The sequence below is a fragment of the Podarcis vaucheri genome (genome assembly GCF_965113315.1).
Source record: "Podarcis vaucheri genome assembly, chromosome: 2".
In the NCBI taxonomy this organism is placed as follows: domain Eukaryota; kingdom Metazoa; phylum Chordata; class Lepidosauria; order Squamata; family Lacertidae; genus Podarcis; species Podarcis vaucheri.
The window spans coordinates 81,763,364-81,780,262 of NC_138760.1; the positions used below are offsets into that span (position 1 = coordinate 81,763,364).

Below are 16,899 nucleotides of genomic sequence, written 5' to 3' on the forward strand. Positions count from 1 at the left end.
GAAGAATATTAATAACTGAACAATTCATAATGCACCTTATTGACACTCTTTAAGCTGTCAATGTACTTAGAAGGGAAATGCATCCATTTTGGTAATATTAAGTACAGTCCTATACAATTCAAATAGGTATTTACAGACAACCATAATCTTATGCACAATTCTAAGTTAGTCCTATTGAGCTCTGTGGAACTTGATTCTACCCAATCATGCATAGTACTTTGCAGTAAGAATAAGCAATAACTGTGAATTTTTATTGTATTTAATATATCACTCTCCTCAAGCCACCACATGACTATTTTTAGATTGTGGTACCTGTGTTGTGATCAGCTAGAGTTTAAACCCTTATCTCAAAACAGAAGTCATTTGGGCTGGTTTGAATATAATTATCCAACTTTGTACATGTCAGCTGAAGACTTCTTCAGAAGTACCTTCTTTATCAGTAAATTCTGATCTGCGTGCTCTTTTTTTTCATACCAGATATGTTCTTTTCTGATTTAATTATTTACTAACATTGAAGATTTTTACAACTATTAAGCTCTGCTCTAGCTCTGCTGCTTTAATTGTACTATGTATCCAATCTCATTTACATGGCAAAATCTTTAGAGATTACTGTTTGCTTTTAGTTTGTGTGTATTACCTATTGACTAAAACTCTATTGACTAAAACATGTCTAATAATACAAATCATCAGAAAGAAAAAGAAAGAAAGAGGACATACTTCACTATTCCTTTGTAAGTAAATGGTCTTCTGTGACTCGGCAAAGATGGTAATACATAGTTTGTCTTTGGCAAAATATGTGGTTGGGCAATGCCACCAAACCTCACTTCCATTTTATTACCTCAATCCTTTCCTTGTTTGAGCACTTTCAATCTCCACCTACAGCCAGGTAGATTGAATATTTATTTGATCACAGCATCTTCCTCAGTTTTACGTTCCATGATTTGCCACTCCTTCTACTACATCCTATGACAGACAAATTGAACCCTTTATTTGCTCTCCACTAAACCCTTCTCCCTTTCCCTCAATAGGCATATTGGGGGAATCCTCAAATTGTTGTGACCCAGTCCCCAGTCCTCTTCTGTGACAATTCCAGAGTTACCAGACTCGGAATCTGTGACTAACAGTTCAGACTTAGATGAGGAGTCTTGTCAGCCTACCAACCACACAATGCTCTTGACTCTCCCAGAACCTCAATAGACAAGACAGTGAAAAGTTTCAACTCGGCAGTCCACACAATCATAAAACATTATTTTTGAGGGACTGAGATTTTTAAAATAGCACAGAACCAAACAACCATGAATTTATATTTTCCCCAAAACTTGCAGTACCATTAAATTAAGCCATATTTCAAAAACCAATGTCATTCAGTTTACTCTTGTTCCAGAATGAAGCTGGTTAACAGAGAAAAAGGAAGGTTTAAAAGAAAGCATAACTTTTCAAAACACTACCTTGAAATGGGTCAAAGTGCGTTTCCGATGATCACACCACTCAGTGAAATAGGAGAGGCATTTGAAGAACAGCAAGAGATTCCCACTCTCTTCAACTCTAGAAAACAACATTATGCCATTAAAAAAATATTTCCATACCCCTTACAAAAATTCATTTATAATTTTTTAAAAAATATTTAGAACATCATTAGATTTTCTTTAGGCCCTCTGTTGGAAAGAACTTGCTAAAGCTGTTCAAACCAAATACCACATCATTTTGTGTATCTTCTGTTTAGGGTGATTTGTTGTGCTGTTTTAAACAGATCTTGAGAGGCTTAATCCTGATTTGGATACACTGCTAATCCATAGTTTGTTTAGCTTAACTATAATTTGTTTGTACATCTGAAACCAATTTTTGGGGGCATCAAACCAGTACTGTAGATTACAGTTTGCAGTTGCTTTGTAAAACTCAGTTTGCGTTAACTGTGATTTGTAATTACATCTATGTTCCATATCCTGGCTTAATTCTAGTTGTTGCATTGCTCCACGAATGCTGCACACTCGCCTACACAGATACAAGTGAAGAGTTGCTGAAAATTAATCTGCTTGCTTGGTTAAGAAACTGTCACTGACACTTTCACAGACCTCACACACCCTACTCACTCTGCCCGGCAGCTCCATTCCCTACCATCTCATGATTGTCAAGCTTCCAGCAGCAATGATGGAGTGAGAAGGCAGGGAAGAGACCACAGGCACTTTTACTCATATCTAACAAGGAATATATGTTAAAAGCACACGTTTGCAAGCCCTACCATCACCAACAAACTCTGGGCAGGATTAATCTAATGAGTCCCATCAGCAACTCCTGAAATTGATTAAGGTGAACAAAAAAGAAAATGCTTCTGAAGTTATTCAGCCATGTGAGAGGTGGGAACATATAAGCCCAAGGCTTACTGCAAATTGTGCAAGTCATGCTAAACCACTGTTTACAGTCTCATGAAATGAAGTCGTTAAAAGAAAATTGTAACACATGCAAAAAACAACAACTTATGAACCACAAGCTATGTGTGATAACTTTTAATGATGTTGAACAAGGAAATGTTTCAGAATTGTTGGATTCTACATTAAGTCTTACCAAAAAAAAAAAAAAAAAAGGTTTTTAGAGTCCCAAAGCATGATTACGTTTTTGCACCCATACTGGGGTGGGGTGGGGGGGTCGACAGCAGTGACCCTTCCAGTTATGGCAAAAAATGCTTCATGTTTTACCCTCCTCCACTACCTACAAATGTAAGAGTCTTTCAGTGCTTAATTGGATCCAGATGTGATTTAATACTCACTTCTGGCACACTACTGATGGACTCAAATTTCAGTTGGCTGGTAGGCAAAAGTCAAGTTTAAATGCTTCATACTGCATCAAGAAAGCAGCTTTTGAAATAATTACACAATGAGTTAGTTCTGTGATGATGATATAACAATCAAATCTAGCATGAAAGCCAAACACTCGCTTATAATATTTTTTGGGGAAACTCTTTCCCATCGTTATTTTGGTGAATGTGCCACATCAATTATGTTAGGCAAGAGCTAATATGCCAAAGTAAACCCAGTCTGGTTTGCTAAATATCAATGGGCACTATATACGTATGAAAACTGTTACTGCATAAAATAAACACAGTAAATCACTTTGTGTGACCCATACAACAGATTACACTAAACATTGGCTGCCACTTTTTATATTGCTCTCAGAAATGGGCAGAACTTCTGAGATGCCACTGCCTATTTCCACAGATGAAGGGAAAGAGTCAACTGTACTGCAACCGGCAGAGAAATTCAAGATCAGTTAGGCTCTGGGAAATACCACATGCTGAAATAGAAATCCTGACAAGAAAACCTACATTTATGTACTGCAAAGATGCTAAGCTTATTTTTTTCATTTATCTTTACCTTGGTTTTGCAGCCAAGCATGTTTCTAAAGGATCTAAACAGTTAAAAAAATAAAAATAGCCATATTGAGGGTTTTGTGTATGCTTTTGACTTCCATTTGGTTTGATTTGAAAGGGAAAGGAGGGGGGAACTATGCGCTGTAAATATTATTTATTCCAAGCCTGCTGTTGTTACTGGGGGAGGGGGAGAGAAAGCCTTCTTCGGGTGTATTTTGAGTAGCAATTTTCAAAGGCAAGGGATGCTTTAGTGACTCCCTTGACTTTAAGAATTGCTTCTAGAAACATGCCCATAGTGATTCCCCACAATTCACTGGACCAGGACTAAATCATATTTCTAACACTTGATTTCCCTACACAAACCTCCTATTTGACTGTCACTACCCCCATTTCTGCATTTATTTTAAAGGGTAAGGAAACAAGAGTTTAAAAACTCATGTGATAAGTTCTCTAACCTATGAACATCTTACATATAAAGTATTTGTGAGTGTGGTAGCAATTCAGCTTCAGGTACTTTTAGAGGAAACTATCTGGACACATTCCAGTCTGGGTTCAGGCCTGGTTTTGTCCCAGACTTGTCCTTGGTTGCCCTGACAAATGACCTTTTCTTCAGTAGCAATGGGGAAATGAAATCCTGCTGCTCCTGTTGTAAGTCTCAGCAGCCTTTCATACCACTGACCATGGTATCCTCCTGGACCATCTCTGTGAGTTGGGGATTGGAGGCACTGTTTTATGGTGGTTTTGCTCTTACATATTATTGTTTAGCTAATTTCTTATGTGCCCTTCACCTATAACTTTCCAGGGTGCATTTCAGCAATTTAAAAATACATTATTATTATTATTAAGTTTTCAGTTTTCCAGTAATCACATGTAAATCAATACATACTCAGTTTGACCTCTCCTCCTCTTAAACATCAGTTTAAAACAAATTACAGTCAACAAATAGGGTGGATACTGAAAATATGTATCTCAGTTGTCAAAGGCCAAGATAAAAAGGTGCCCCTTCAGCATATGACAGATACATACTTGCATGACATGTCTCAGAGCATAGCATTGGGAAACTATGTGTCTACAATCTGGCAGCATAGTTGCAGGATACCACAAAGCACTCTTTATTTCCAGGGTTTGTTTCCAGGGTTGTTTAGCATCAGTATGAAGCCATTGGGAGCAGTCACTGGGAAGTCTGGGGTACAATGTCATCACTGTGCTGATGCCACCAAGACTGTTTCTCCATTAAAACTGAGTCAGGAGCGGCTAGGCACAAGCTGAACCCGTGCCTGGCAGCAGTGGTGGGCTGGACAAGGGCTGATAGACTGAAGCTGAACCTAAGGCAGAGACACTGCGGGTGAGTGATTCCAAATCACAGATTGGTGCACCTTTAGAATAAGGTAGTTCATTCTCAAACATAAAAGCTGTATTATCTTGTATAACCATATATGCCAGCAACTTAATTAAGAGAGCAATTTTATACCACATGTGGGTGAGGGACATCAAGCCCAGGGGCTGAATGTAGCCCTTCCTATCCCACCCTCAGGACTCTCCCTAGGCCATACATCCTCTCCCCAGGCCAAGTCAGTCACCTGTCCAGTGTGAAATGCTTTTCCCTGGGTGGAATGTGTCCTTTGACTGTGATAGTGCCTTTTTGTTACCTGAATGGATAGGTGTATAGATGCACCACTGGTATGTAGTCTGCTAAACTATGAGCCACATCTGTTGATGCTGGGCCCACCAACCACTGACATATGGCCCATGGAAAATTACCTTCAAGGGAATAAAAGTTACCCCTTGGGCTAAAAAGGATTCATTGCCTTACTTTACCACATAGCTGAATGTCTCAATGAACTCAGTGGGACTTGGAACATACTATATGTTGTGTGTAACTGACATTGTCCAAAGCAAAGAAAGATATTTCTCTATATATTAGTAGAAGTCTTACCTTGATACAAGCTTGCTTAAATCCAAATATTTGTCAGATTCTATCACAATGCTAAGGTCCGTAACAATAGCTGAAACATTTTTGTTACACTGGTTCAGAAAAAAGAAAATGTTTTATTAATAGATAAAATAAGTAAAAAATACTCAAATATAGGACTAAAATATGATCAAATTACAATGATTTTTTCTATATATAGTACATAATAAATCAATGAAAGGTGACCATTAAGAGAAACTGCAATTTGGCAGAAATTTGGATGTCCTATGTTGATCTCTGCATGAGTTAAGGCTACTCCAAATTCTCTTCAACATTAGGGAAAACTAAGATCTGAAGGCACATGAGTCAGTCATGCTGCTGATGCCAAGGAGGCCAAGAATAGGGTTCTCTACTTCTGTAGTAATACAGAAGGTGTCAAACTTGCACTATACTGCTGGCTTACCCTTCTACCACTTTAAAGTGTGCATTTGACAAGTGTTAAAATACTCTTGTAAGATGTGGCAATGATTACTGCTGTTTCCTCTGGGATGCTTTTAAGAGATGGCATTTTTGGCTCAGGGCTAGAATGTATCCTTCCAAGCAGAAATAATAGTTGGGAAGAATTTTTGATCTACGGTGACTTTATTTTGTGAAGAACTATGGAACAGCCACTGCTTTTAGAAACATAGGAAGCAGCCCTATACTAAGTCAGACTACTGCTCCACTGGTTCAGTATACTCTACTCTGACTGGCAGCAGCTCTTCAGGGTTTCAGATGGGAGGGTCTTTCCATTCCTGTCAGGAGTTGAATCTGGGGCCTTTTGAATGCAAAGTGGATGCTCTGAGACAAAGGAACAGTAGTAGCTTGCTACCTACCAAAGCAGTAATACAAAACCAGTACCCAAGTTAACATTAGCACAGAAGTAAACTACTGCTGTCTGAAAAGCTTCCATGTGCACTCTGAAGAGCAAAACTTAGCAAGGGTGAAATATTTTAGGCAAACTAAAATCTTCAGAAGCTGAAGTTACATATTCATATCCAAGTGCCATCTTGTGGTTGAAAGAGAAAATGACAAATGCAATGTCCTAGTTCTTGAGGAAAAGAGATTTTATTTTAGATTTATATCCCCAAAACAGTGCAAAGCATTCATGAGCTACCACAAGTCCATTCTTAAAAATATAGAATAACTGAAGCCATACAAAAAAATGGACGTTTTAGGAGATAAGTGAACAAGTTAAAAAATTTACTGGCGAAGGGGCTCCAGAGAGGGGCTGCTTAAAATGGCAGCCGCTCGAGTGCTGCTGCTGCTGCTGGCACCAACAAAGCCCAGCCCCCTTCCTCCTCTAGACAGGGCGGGGAGAAGCCAGGAGGAGGGAGGGAGGAGGTACCACCACTGTGTGAGGGAGAGGGAGGGAGAGGGAAAGAACGCGTGTGTTGGAGATCCAAGTGGCGATTCCCAGACCGTCCACGGGACGGATCCAGAAGGCAACTGGGCCTGATCTGGCCCACGGGCCTTAGTTTGCCTACCCATGGATAAGGCTATCAAGAGCTGCTAACCATGATGGTCATGAGATATTACAATGTTCTAAAACACTTCAGCAAGATTCTTTAGATGAACTTATGGATATCACATACCTTAAAAACTAAAGGTTTGGGGTTTTTTATTTGATCTCTTGTTTTATGCTATTGTTTCCACAACATGTGGAGAACACACTAAAACACCCATACAGCTGGTTTCCAGGGATGTCAAATACACATATAACAGCAACATGCAAACAGTCAACCATTTTCACTCCCTTCACTTTGCTGCACTCCTACCCGCTTTCATTTTACTTAAGGAAAACCTATTACTTGTTTTTACTTTCCTTCGTTCTCTGATCTTGGCAAGACACAAATAGTAATTCATGGAATTACCATGTAAATGATGTAAATGGAAAAGTCTTAGGGAAAGACCAACAGATTACATCAACTCAACCATGCTGCAAATGGCAGTTTGCCACTTATAATGGACATCATGTGAACAATTTCTGGTCTTTTAATTTTCACAGAAAAATTACTTCATTTCAGCAGCAACCTAAAGCTACAGACACTATTACAATTCCACTGTATGAAAGATCTACAGGTGGATATTTAGGGATAGCTGAATGCCCTCCCGGAAGGCACATCTTCTGCTTACATTGTGATCTTTTTAGCACAAGGTGAATATTTTTTTTATTTTCCAAGTCTTTTTAACTTTTAGAATTGTAGAGTTAGAAGGGACCATGAGGGACATCTAGTTCAACCTCTTGCAATGCAGGAATCTCAGTTAAAGCATCCATGACAGATAGCCATTCAATCTCTGCTTTAAAACCTTCAAGGAAGGAGAGTCCACCACCTTCCGGGGGGGGGGGGTTTCGTTCCACTGTTGAACAGCTATGCCATCAGAAAGTTCTTCCTGATATTTAGTTGAAATCTCCTTTCCTGTAACTTGAATCTATTGGTTTGGATTCAACCCTCTGCAGCAGGAGAAAACAAGGTTGCTCCATCCTCCGTGTGACAACCCTTTAGATATTTGTCTATCATATCTCCTCTTTCCCAGGCTAAACATACCCAGTTCCGTCAACCATTCCTCATAAGGCTTGGTTTACAGACCCTTGATCATCTTGGTCACCCTGGAATAAATTTTACCTTCATGCCGATGTAAGACTAGCCAGTTTCCTTCTTTAATCAGGATTTGAGATTAGAGTCTGGAATCGATTAACAAATCTAGGTTAAGTGGGGACACTACCGTATTTTTCGCCCTATAGGACGCACCGTCCCATAAGACGCACCTAGTTTTTTGGGGAGAAAATAAAGGGGAAAAAATTATTTCCCCCCCAGGCGCGGGGCTGGGGCCCCGACCCCAGCCCCCAAACAGGCAGCTCTCTGCAAGCCGTGGGAGCCCAGCGGTGGCTCCCACTGCTTGAGGAGAGATCCGCGAAGCCTGGACGCGCTGAGATCAGCGCGCGCAGGCTTCGGGATGCCGGCAACTCTCCCCAAGCAGCGGGAACGTTCCCGCTGCTTGCGGAGAGATCCGCGAAGCCTGGACGCGCTGAGATCAGCGCGCGCAGGCTTCGGGATGCCGGCAACTCTCCCCAAGCAGCGGGAACGTTCCCGCTGCTTGCGGAGAGATCCGCGAAGCCTGGACGCGCTGAGATCAGCGTGCGCAGGCTTCGGGATGCCGGCAACTCTCCCCAAGCAGCGTGAACGTTCCCGCTGCTTGCGGAGAGATCCGCGAAGCCTGGACGCGCTGAGATCAGCGCGCGCAGGCTTCGGGATGCCGGCAACTCTCCCCAAGCAGCGGGAACGTTCCCGCTGCTTGCGGAGAGATCCGCGAAGCCTGGACGCGCTGAGATCAGCGCGCGCAGGCTTCGGGATGCCGGCAACTCTCCCCAAGCAGCGGGAACGTTCCCGCTGCTTGCGGAGAGATCCGCGAAGCCTGGACGCGCTGAGATCAGCGCGCACAGGCTTCGGGATGCCGGCAACTCTCCCCAAGCAGCGTGAACGTTCCCGCTGCTTGCGGAGAGATCCGCGAAGCCTGGTCGCGCTGAGATCAGCACGCGCAGGCTTCGGGATGCCGGCAACTCTCCCCAAGCAGCGGGAACGTTCCCGCTGCTTGCGGAGAGATCTGCGAAGCCTGGAGATCAGCGCGCGCAGGCTTCGGGATGCCGGCAACTCTCCCCAAGCAGCGGGAGCGTTCCCGCTGCTTGAGGAGAGGTCCGCGAAGCCTGGAGAGCGAGAGGGGTCGGTGCGCACCTACCGCTCTCGCTCTCCAGGCTTCAGCGAAAGCCTGCATTCGCCCCATAAGACGCACCCACATTTCCCCTTCATTTTTGGAGGGGAAAAAGTGCGTCTTATAGGGCGAAAAATACGGTAATCTTAATAATAAGCATTAATATAGAATTAAATGTGGGAGATAATTTCACTCTAGAGGAAGCATGTTACCCCACTGCCTAGCACTGATTACCTAACCACAGTTTAAAAAGCACCAGCATTACAACTGAACTGCCCCACTGAGGGCAGATGTTTGTTGGAAGGCAAATGCTGCACATGACAACTAACCAATTCCAAGCAGGATTATCACAGCTACAGTTGCAGAGGTAAATTACAGGAAAGTGCTATTTTGTGCTGTATTTAAATTATAAGTGTAAAAAATAACTACGGTTGCTAGGTATATTACAATTTGGTGTTTCACTGTAAGAAACCTAGGATGTCACATAAACAGAGGCTCCTGTTTTAATGACTATTTCTTACACTATATAGCTTTATAGTATATTTCAGAGCAGAAGTATACATAATCTGCAATACTCACCTTGTTCATGCATCACAATCAACCAGTTAATAGTTTACCATGAATGAACAGATGGCTTCCAATTCAGCTCCCCAAGCAGGAGCAGAAACAGCAAACAACAGCAATCCTTGGTTTAGTGTTATATCCAAAACCCAAAATCAGCCAGAAATCATGGTTTGCAATTCCCACTCATGCAGTGGGTGGGGAGTTGAAACAGAAGCCAGTATACCTGAAGGAGCGTCTCCACCCCCATCATTCTGCCCGGACACTGAGGTCCAGCGCCGAGGGCCTTCTGGCGGTTCCCTCATTGCGAGAAGCAAAGCTACAGGGAACCAGGCAGAGGGCCTTCTCGGTAGTGGCGCCCGCCCTGTGGAACGCCCTTCCAGCAGATGTCAAAGCAATAAACAACTATCTGACATTCAGGAGACACCTTAAGGCAGCCCTGTTCAGGGAAGTTTTTAACGTGTGATATTTTATTGTATTTTTGGTTTTTATGGAAGCCGCCCAGAGTGGCTGGGGAGGCCCAGCCAGATGGGCGGGGTATAAATAATAAATTATTATTATTATTATTATTATTATTATTATTATTACTTGCATGCTCACAGTGAGACAATGTCTGTCCTGGGATAAGTGAACAAGGTGAGTATGACAGACTTTAGACCTACGTTATAAAATATAAAATAGAAGTCTGGATTTCAGTGCTAGTTTATGAAACACTGGTGTACATATATTTTTCTAAAGGGGAAACAATTTTTCAATAAAGATACAAATGGCAAATCTATAGTAATTTATATTTTGATGCGCATGACTATGTCATTATGAGAAGATGGGAAATGCTGTCATCTACTGGCAATTTAGACTTATTTACCTTGTTCTAACAGGATGCGGGTGGCGCTGTGGTCTAAACCACAGAGCCTAGGGCTTGCCAATCAGAAAGTTGGCGGTTCCCTTTACCTTTAACTTGTTCTAACTCAACCCTCCCATCACACCCCATTTAGATTACAATAGGACAAATCTATAGTAATTTATATTTTGATGCTCATGACTATGTCATTATGAGAAGATGGAAAATGCTGCCATCTACTGGCAATTTAGACAGCTGTTTATCGCAGCAGCCCTGGCTATAAGCTCCTCAGGTGAATGTTGCCTCTCGGAGGAACCTCTCTTGGGGGGATGGTCAGCTCAGAGACCAGGGACAGCAGCAGCAACTTCTCCAGGGAGGACTTCCAAGGAGAGAGGAGAGGAGAGGAGAGGAGGCTGAGGGAATACTTCACAAGGGAGGGTGTTCAAAAAAGGGTGAGAGGCTGCCAGCTCTTCAGTCAAGGGTTGACTTAATTGGGCTCCTGAGCCCCAGGGGTGCTGCAGAAAGAATGTAGTTGGTTAAGGGAGCTGTGGACTCAAAAGGTTGAAAACCTCTGCTGTACACACTGAAATAAGCAGCTGAACTCAGTGGAGCCTACTTCTAAATAGGCAAACACAGGATTGTGCTCTTAAATGGAACAAGTCATCAGAAGAACTAATATTTCATGTGTTTCTAAATTAAATACACATAAAACACTCAGGGGCGTAGTCTCTTACTCAGAGAAGACCCATTGAAATTAATGATCATGACTAGCATAGGTTCATTAATTTCAATACTAAAAGTCAGTTGAATACAACCCTCAGTACTATTCATTGTATTCTATCAGAAGCAGAGATGGGATGGCAAGGTGACTCAAACAACTCTACTCAGAGACTAGTTAAATTTGGCTCTTCTTCAACTACAGTACTTCCATGCAAGTTGGTTAGTGTTATGGAACTTTAACTGTAAGAACTGGTGCTAGAGGTTTCTATAATTTTCTTCTTTCCTCTTCATCCCTTTTTCATTTTGTATCACTTTACATATCTGTTAGTGACCTTATATAAGTCACTCTGGATGCCATTTCAGCTGAAGAGTGTGACATAAATGCTTTAAATTAAATATTGCAATGAGCTTTCTTTTTAGAAACACATGTGCGCACACCAAATACTAATCATTAGAAAGGAAAAGTGATGTTTTATCTTTCATGCTGAAGGAAAATGCTACTAGGCTTTCTAGAAAAGTAGTTACCAAAATAATCAAAGTGACGCTGTGACCAAATATAGATGGTTGCCAAAGAAAAATCAGACTTCCTAATATATACCTGTTTGATATGAACGTCTTCTTCCTTTGCCTGGTTTTCTTCCATGAGTTGAAATTCCAACTGAAAGGACACTGAATGGCAATTTCCTGATAGCCTGTATTTGTGTGTAGTTCTAGTTCCACCTACCACAAAAGTAAACAAAAAGAGACCTTTATTAAGGTACTGATATCTGTTTAATTCAAAAGTAAGTAATAACATTAAAATTAGCCATATTTAACATAAAATATTTATTCTACCAACCAGTTCATGATTACAATTGTCTGAAGCTGGGCTGGAGGAACTTGTGGATCCTCCACGTGCTGCTTGTTCTGAACTGCCATCTTCCCTGACTATGCTGTCTGGGGATGATGGGAGCTGAGAGTCCAGAAAATATTTAGAGGACCCCTATAGAGTGAAGTAGCCGCATTCATTCCAAACCACACCAAGGAACAATCTGTACTGACAACGGACTCACAGTGAGTTCCCTAATCAATGAAATGGCTAAGATCAAGTCAAGGTTATGTCCAGCCACATGTGCTGGGCCAACAATGTACTGAGACAGCCCTGTCATTGTCATGGAGGCTATGATGTCCAGAGCCCACCTGCTTGGGCAGCCTTAGTATGAATACTGAAGTCCCCCATGACCACTCTGAAAAAGCTATTCAACATAATTTTCGAGAATACTCACACCTGCTTGATCAGGGAGATTGTAGTACACTGGGATGAACAGTACATTAACAACATCTCTGATCTGTCTCTCTGGCCCAACAACACATACAATCCCTTGAACCCAGACAATGCACATCAGTCTCCTCCTAGAAAAGGGGACGAAGATTTTATGGACTATGATGAACCCCTCCCCACCGTTAATCTCTCTGACATGGAATGATGTTGCACCAAATACACAGGTGAACACACCTGGGTTAGCAAATGGCCACCAAGCTCATCAGTCCGAGTCTGTTATACACACCAAGTCAGCTTGGTGATAGATGTTTTATTCTGGGCAGATCTGGCATTAGTCAGCACCACCAGTATAACCAGTGTTGGGTGACCAGTATCCCCAGATTCTAAAATACAAAAGGAAAAACAGAAGGGGGGGGGCTTTCATTTAACTAGGCCTCTTCCTCTCCTCTGTAAACTTTCACTCATCTCCATACCTCCACCTATCTGATATCATGAGGATATGCAGTCCCAATACATCTTATGTAGAATTAAAGACTATACAGAAAACGGAAACTACAGCTTGAGGATTTGGACAACAGGTTATCCTACCCCAGCTGTAGGATCTTTTCAAATGTGATAAGGTATGACATATGACAGAAGCTTATAGAAATTAAGAATGGGTGAGGCACAAAGAGTCAAAATACTTACTTTTCTCCACAGGTTTTCTAGAACAATGTGTGAAGCAAATGCCTGTAAATTTCATCATGAAGAAGAGATCAGACTCTAAGAAGTCAAGCTGAGTTTTCAAGTCTGGAGAAAATTCATAGTGCCTTAAGTCTTCTTGAGATTTTCCTTTAAATGATTTCCTGATAGAAAAAACTTCAGCTGTCAGCAAGAAAATGAGAAGCCTACTTCCAGCATTGACATATTGGCAAATAGCCTAGTTTTTTGTGTAAAGTATTTCAATACACATCTCCCTAGTATTGTTTTACATAGCACTAGACTTACATTGCACTGGACTGGCTCAAACTTAATGAACTTGGTCCAATAAGCCATATTTTATTCAATTAATAATGAACTGTGTACCCAGACACTCCCTTCTCTCTTCCTTTCCTTGCAAGTTTGGCTTTGGCATCAGTATCCTAGATTATTAAATCTAGGACTTCCAACAAATCAGAATATCCTGGTTTCATATTCTGTTGGGGTTTTTTTGTGAATCCTTAAACTAATGTATTTCTCATCTGGGAAGTTGCAAGAAACAGTGGCTTAAGAAACTATCAGTGCCAAAGATAAATGCATGAGGGGAAGAGGAAGCCTACAGGAACACAAGTTGTTCTTGTTGCAATAAGCCATGAACCAATATCATTATGTTAAAAATGAGCAAACTGATCATTTTAGTTTTAAATCTAACAAATATGATAATTAGGCAGGTTGTACACAACAGTACTCAAGGCCACCTGTTCTTTACACTGGTGTTAATATTTATTTTCCTTTTCTAACTGATACCATGTAAAAGCACATCTATTGTTGAAACAAAAGGTCATTTCCAATTTCAAAGTACCAGCTTCCTAATCACTTAATGTACTGGCTGCCACTAAGATATCTGTAACAGATGCCCTTTTACATTTGAGTAACAGAAAAAAGTTCAGTTTTACATTGCCTGCATATAGGATAAAGGCAATTTTCTACATTACTGTCCAAACCAAACTCAGGACCCTTCAAGGATCAGTCCCAAACTGCACATTACTCAGTTGGCTTTACATATGAATAAACATGGATTGGGCTAATTAGATAGATAGATAGATAGATAGATAGATTTGCATACATAGCCTTCATTATCTCCCCATCAGAATAAGCAAAAGATCCATGTAGACTACATTCATATTCTTCTGTTAACATCTTAATTTCTTCTTCCAAAGACTGGATTTCATTTTCATAAATCTTAATATCATTATTATTCATTTTTCACACCCCAGGCTTCCTACAGAAAAGAGAATGAAAACAGCAGTTTGGTAAGTAGTGGGTTCCCCATCCCCCCCCCAAATTAATGTCATTAAAATTAAGGTTAAATTTTCAAACTTAAGTGGAAAAAGTAACATTTATTCATTGGCTTTCTTACCAGACATTCTGGTAATCATCCCTAAAAGCTTTTTAAGGTTGGCATGATTTTAATTGTTTATCTCTTAATATCTTAATGAAGAAAATAATTTGAAGTAAGTGAATTTGAATTTTGGGGTACAATCCATGTAGTTAACTCGTCTTAGTTGTCAGAAGCAAGAATGAGATTCAGCTTAACTATTCCAGAAGTTTATAACATGCAGTTAGATTGCCTGAACCAAATGTAAGATGTCCTGAATCCCCTCAAGATCATTGGATATATTATGTGGTGCGGTGACATTAAATACAGTGGTACCTCGGGTTAAGTACTTAATTTGTTCCGGAGGTCTGTTTTTAACCTGAAACTGTTCTTAACCTGAAGCACCATTTTAGCTAATGGGGCTTCCTGCTGCTGCCGCGCCGCTGGAGCACGATTTCTGTTCTCATCCTGAAGCAAAGTTCTTAACCTGAAGCACTATTTCTGGGTTAGCAGAGTGTGTAACCTGAAGCATATGTAACCTGAGGTACCATGTAGATACAAGTGCTGTGATCTGAGAGTCTAAAATACCAAACCACACATGCCAAGTACATTTCTTTATTGTCAGTCTTGGCATACTTGTCCTTTTTTCTTTTTCTTTTTTTGCTCTTTAAGTATCATGAAGGTAGAAACACAGGGCAGGGGAGAGAGCAAAATGTGCTTTTCAACGTATGCACACATATATGTCTAATGAGGACAGAGGTGGGCTTCCTTTATGGCCACCAAATGCAAGCCCTACTAAGAGTCCCAGGCTTCCCCAGTGTTTTCATCCCGAAGGGTTTTTTTCTTATGCGGTGCTTTGCCATCAAGGCATTACACTAACCTCACCGTCCCTGCCATCAACTTTGAGGGAGTCGAGGCGGGGGCAAGAAATAGTTGCTGACGGAGGGCTTGGACCCCAGATGAGGCGGGATGAAGCGGTCCTCTCAGGCGGCAGAAATGGCATCACCCGACCCTGGAGAAGCTCCGCTTTGCCGCTGGGGAGGCCAGCATGGAAGCTCCCACCCCGGCAGGGGCAAAAATTTCCCTCAGGGGCAAAAACGTCTCACCCAGGCCTCAACTGTGGGGCCATTTGGCATGGAGACCCGCCGCGACTACGAAGGGAACGGCACAGGCTCAGAGGCACTCTCGCCAAAGGCAACAGGGGCCCCCGTCGTTGCTTCAGCAGCAACTCCTGGCAACTCTCCCCTGGCCCCACCGCCCCGAGGCTGACGTAAGGAAGGCAACGTACCCCTCGCGCCGCCGCGAAAACCGCCCTAGCTCGAGCTCCTCCGACCAGGCGTTAGATCTGAACTAACCGCCAAACAAAGCGCGTCTCAGACGCTACCATCGCTTAGAATAAGCGGGGGGAGAGAGATAAAGAGGCTAGTAAGCTTCGTCATAACCCTGGGGTTGGGTTAGGTCTTCCCACACCCCGCCACGACTTTTTCGAAGAGCCTTGCCGCGAACAGAAAAAGTTTCCGCGGAACATCCCATAGCCCTCTTTTTCACACACCCCACTACCTTCCGTTTCTCCCTCTTGAGGAAGATCAGATAGTTCAGTCCAGAAGTCTGCAGAGTATACTTGTCCGGCTGGGAAACAGTGAGCTTGGATGGCACGTAGAGATAGGAAAAGTTTAGAGCGGTGCAGAGCTCTAAAACGGGAACACGCGCGCAGCATCTGCTTTGGGTTGTTGGGCGAGCATTGGAGGGTGGCCGTTTGGTACCCAAGCTGTGTTTTGTATAGATTTTTCATTGATTCAGGTGGGAAAACGTCCACAACTACAAAAGGACAAAACGGGTAGCTTTCAGCGCCCTTCCATTACCAACCTTCCCTCCCTTTTTTTTCTAAATCAAGAGCTACTTAACAAAGTGACTGCAGCGTATTCGAGCGTTCCTAACTCCGCGGACCAGAGACGATTAAGCCCCATGGAATTCATTGGGTGCCTACCTCTGAGAAGACATGGTCAGAACTGCACTTAATAACACTGGGCTATATATTTCAGAGCCGTGGCAAGCGTATTTTCATCCTTACTCGCCTCTGCCACCCCGGGAAAAACAACACCGACTGCAGGGTCGTCACGAAGAGCTCAGGCAGCGGTTCTCAACCTGTGGGTCCCCAGATGTTGTTGGACTACAACTCCCATCAGCCCTGAGCTCTGGCCTTGCTAGCTAGGAGTGATGGGAGTTGTAGTTCAACAACATCTGGGGACCCACAGGTTGAGAAAGGCTGCTAGAGGGTGGCCATGTAAGCCTCTCTATCTGGCCGGCGTGAGAGGAGGCAGGCAGACAGTCACGGTTCCCCTTTATCACAGCTACGCCGAAGCCGCAACCCAGCCTCCCAGGAATTTGTTTCTCTGCTCATTCTGTCGGGGAGAGTGGATGCAATGTGTTTAGT

At 42.4% G+C, this 16,899-nt stretch overlaps 1 protein-coding gene across 3 annotated transcripts in view; it reads right to left on the reverse strand.

Moving 5' to 3' along the window:
- Window positions 1-16,171, reverse strand: part of CENPP (centromere protein P) — a 154,376-nt gene extending 138,205 nt beyond the window's left edge. Inside the window, exons 1-6 of one of the 3 annotated variants that reach the window (XM_082211995.1) lie at window positions 16,026-16,171; window positions 14,214-14,369; window positions 13,097-13,254; window positions 11,747-11,868; window positions 5,301-5,389; window positions 1,449-1,545 (exon numbers count right to left, since the gene is read on the reverse strand). In XM_082211995.1, coding sequence (XP_082068121.1) covers window positions 1,449-1,545; window positions 5,301-5,389; window positions 11,747-11,868; window positions 13,097-13,254; window positions 14,214-14,350 — 603 coding nt within the window. In that variant the 5' untranslated portion in view covers window positions 14,351-14,369; window positions 16,026-16,171. Of the gene's footprint in view, window positions 1-1,448; window positions 1,546-5,300; window positions 5,390-11,746; window positions 11,869-13,096; window positions 13,255-14,213; window positions 14,370-15,345; window positions 15,616-15,753; window positions 16,002-16,025 lie in introns of those variants that run through there. The other 2 variants (XM_082211994.1, XM_082211996.1) reach the window with 2 other exon arrangements.
- Between the last annotated feature and the right edge of the window lie 728 nt (window positions 16,172-16,899).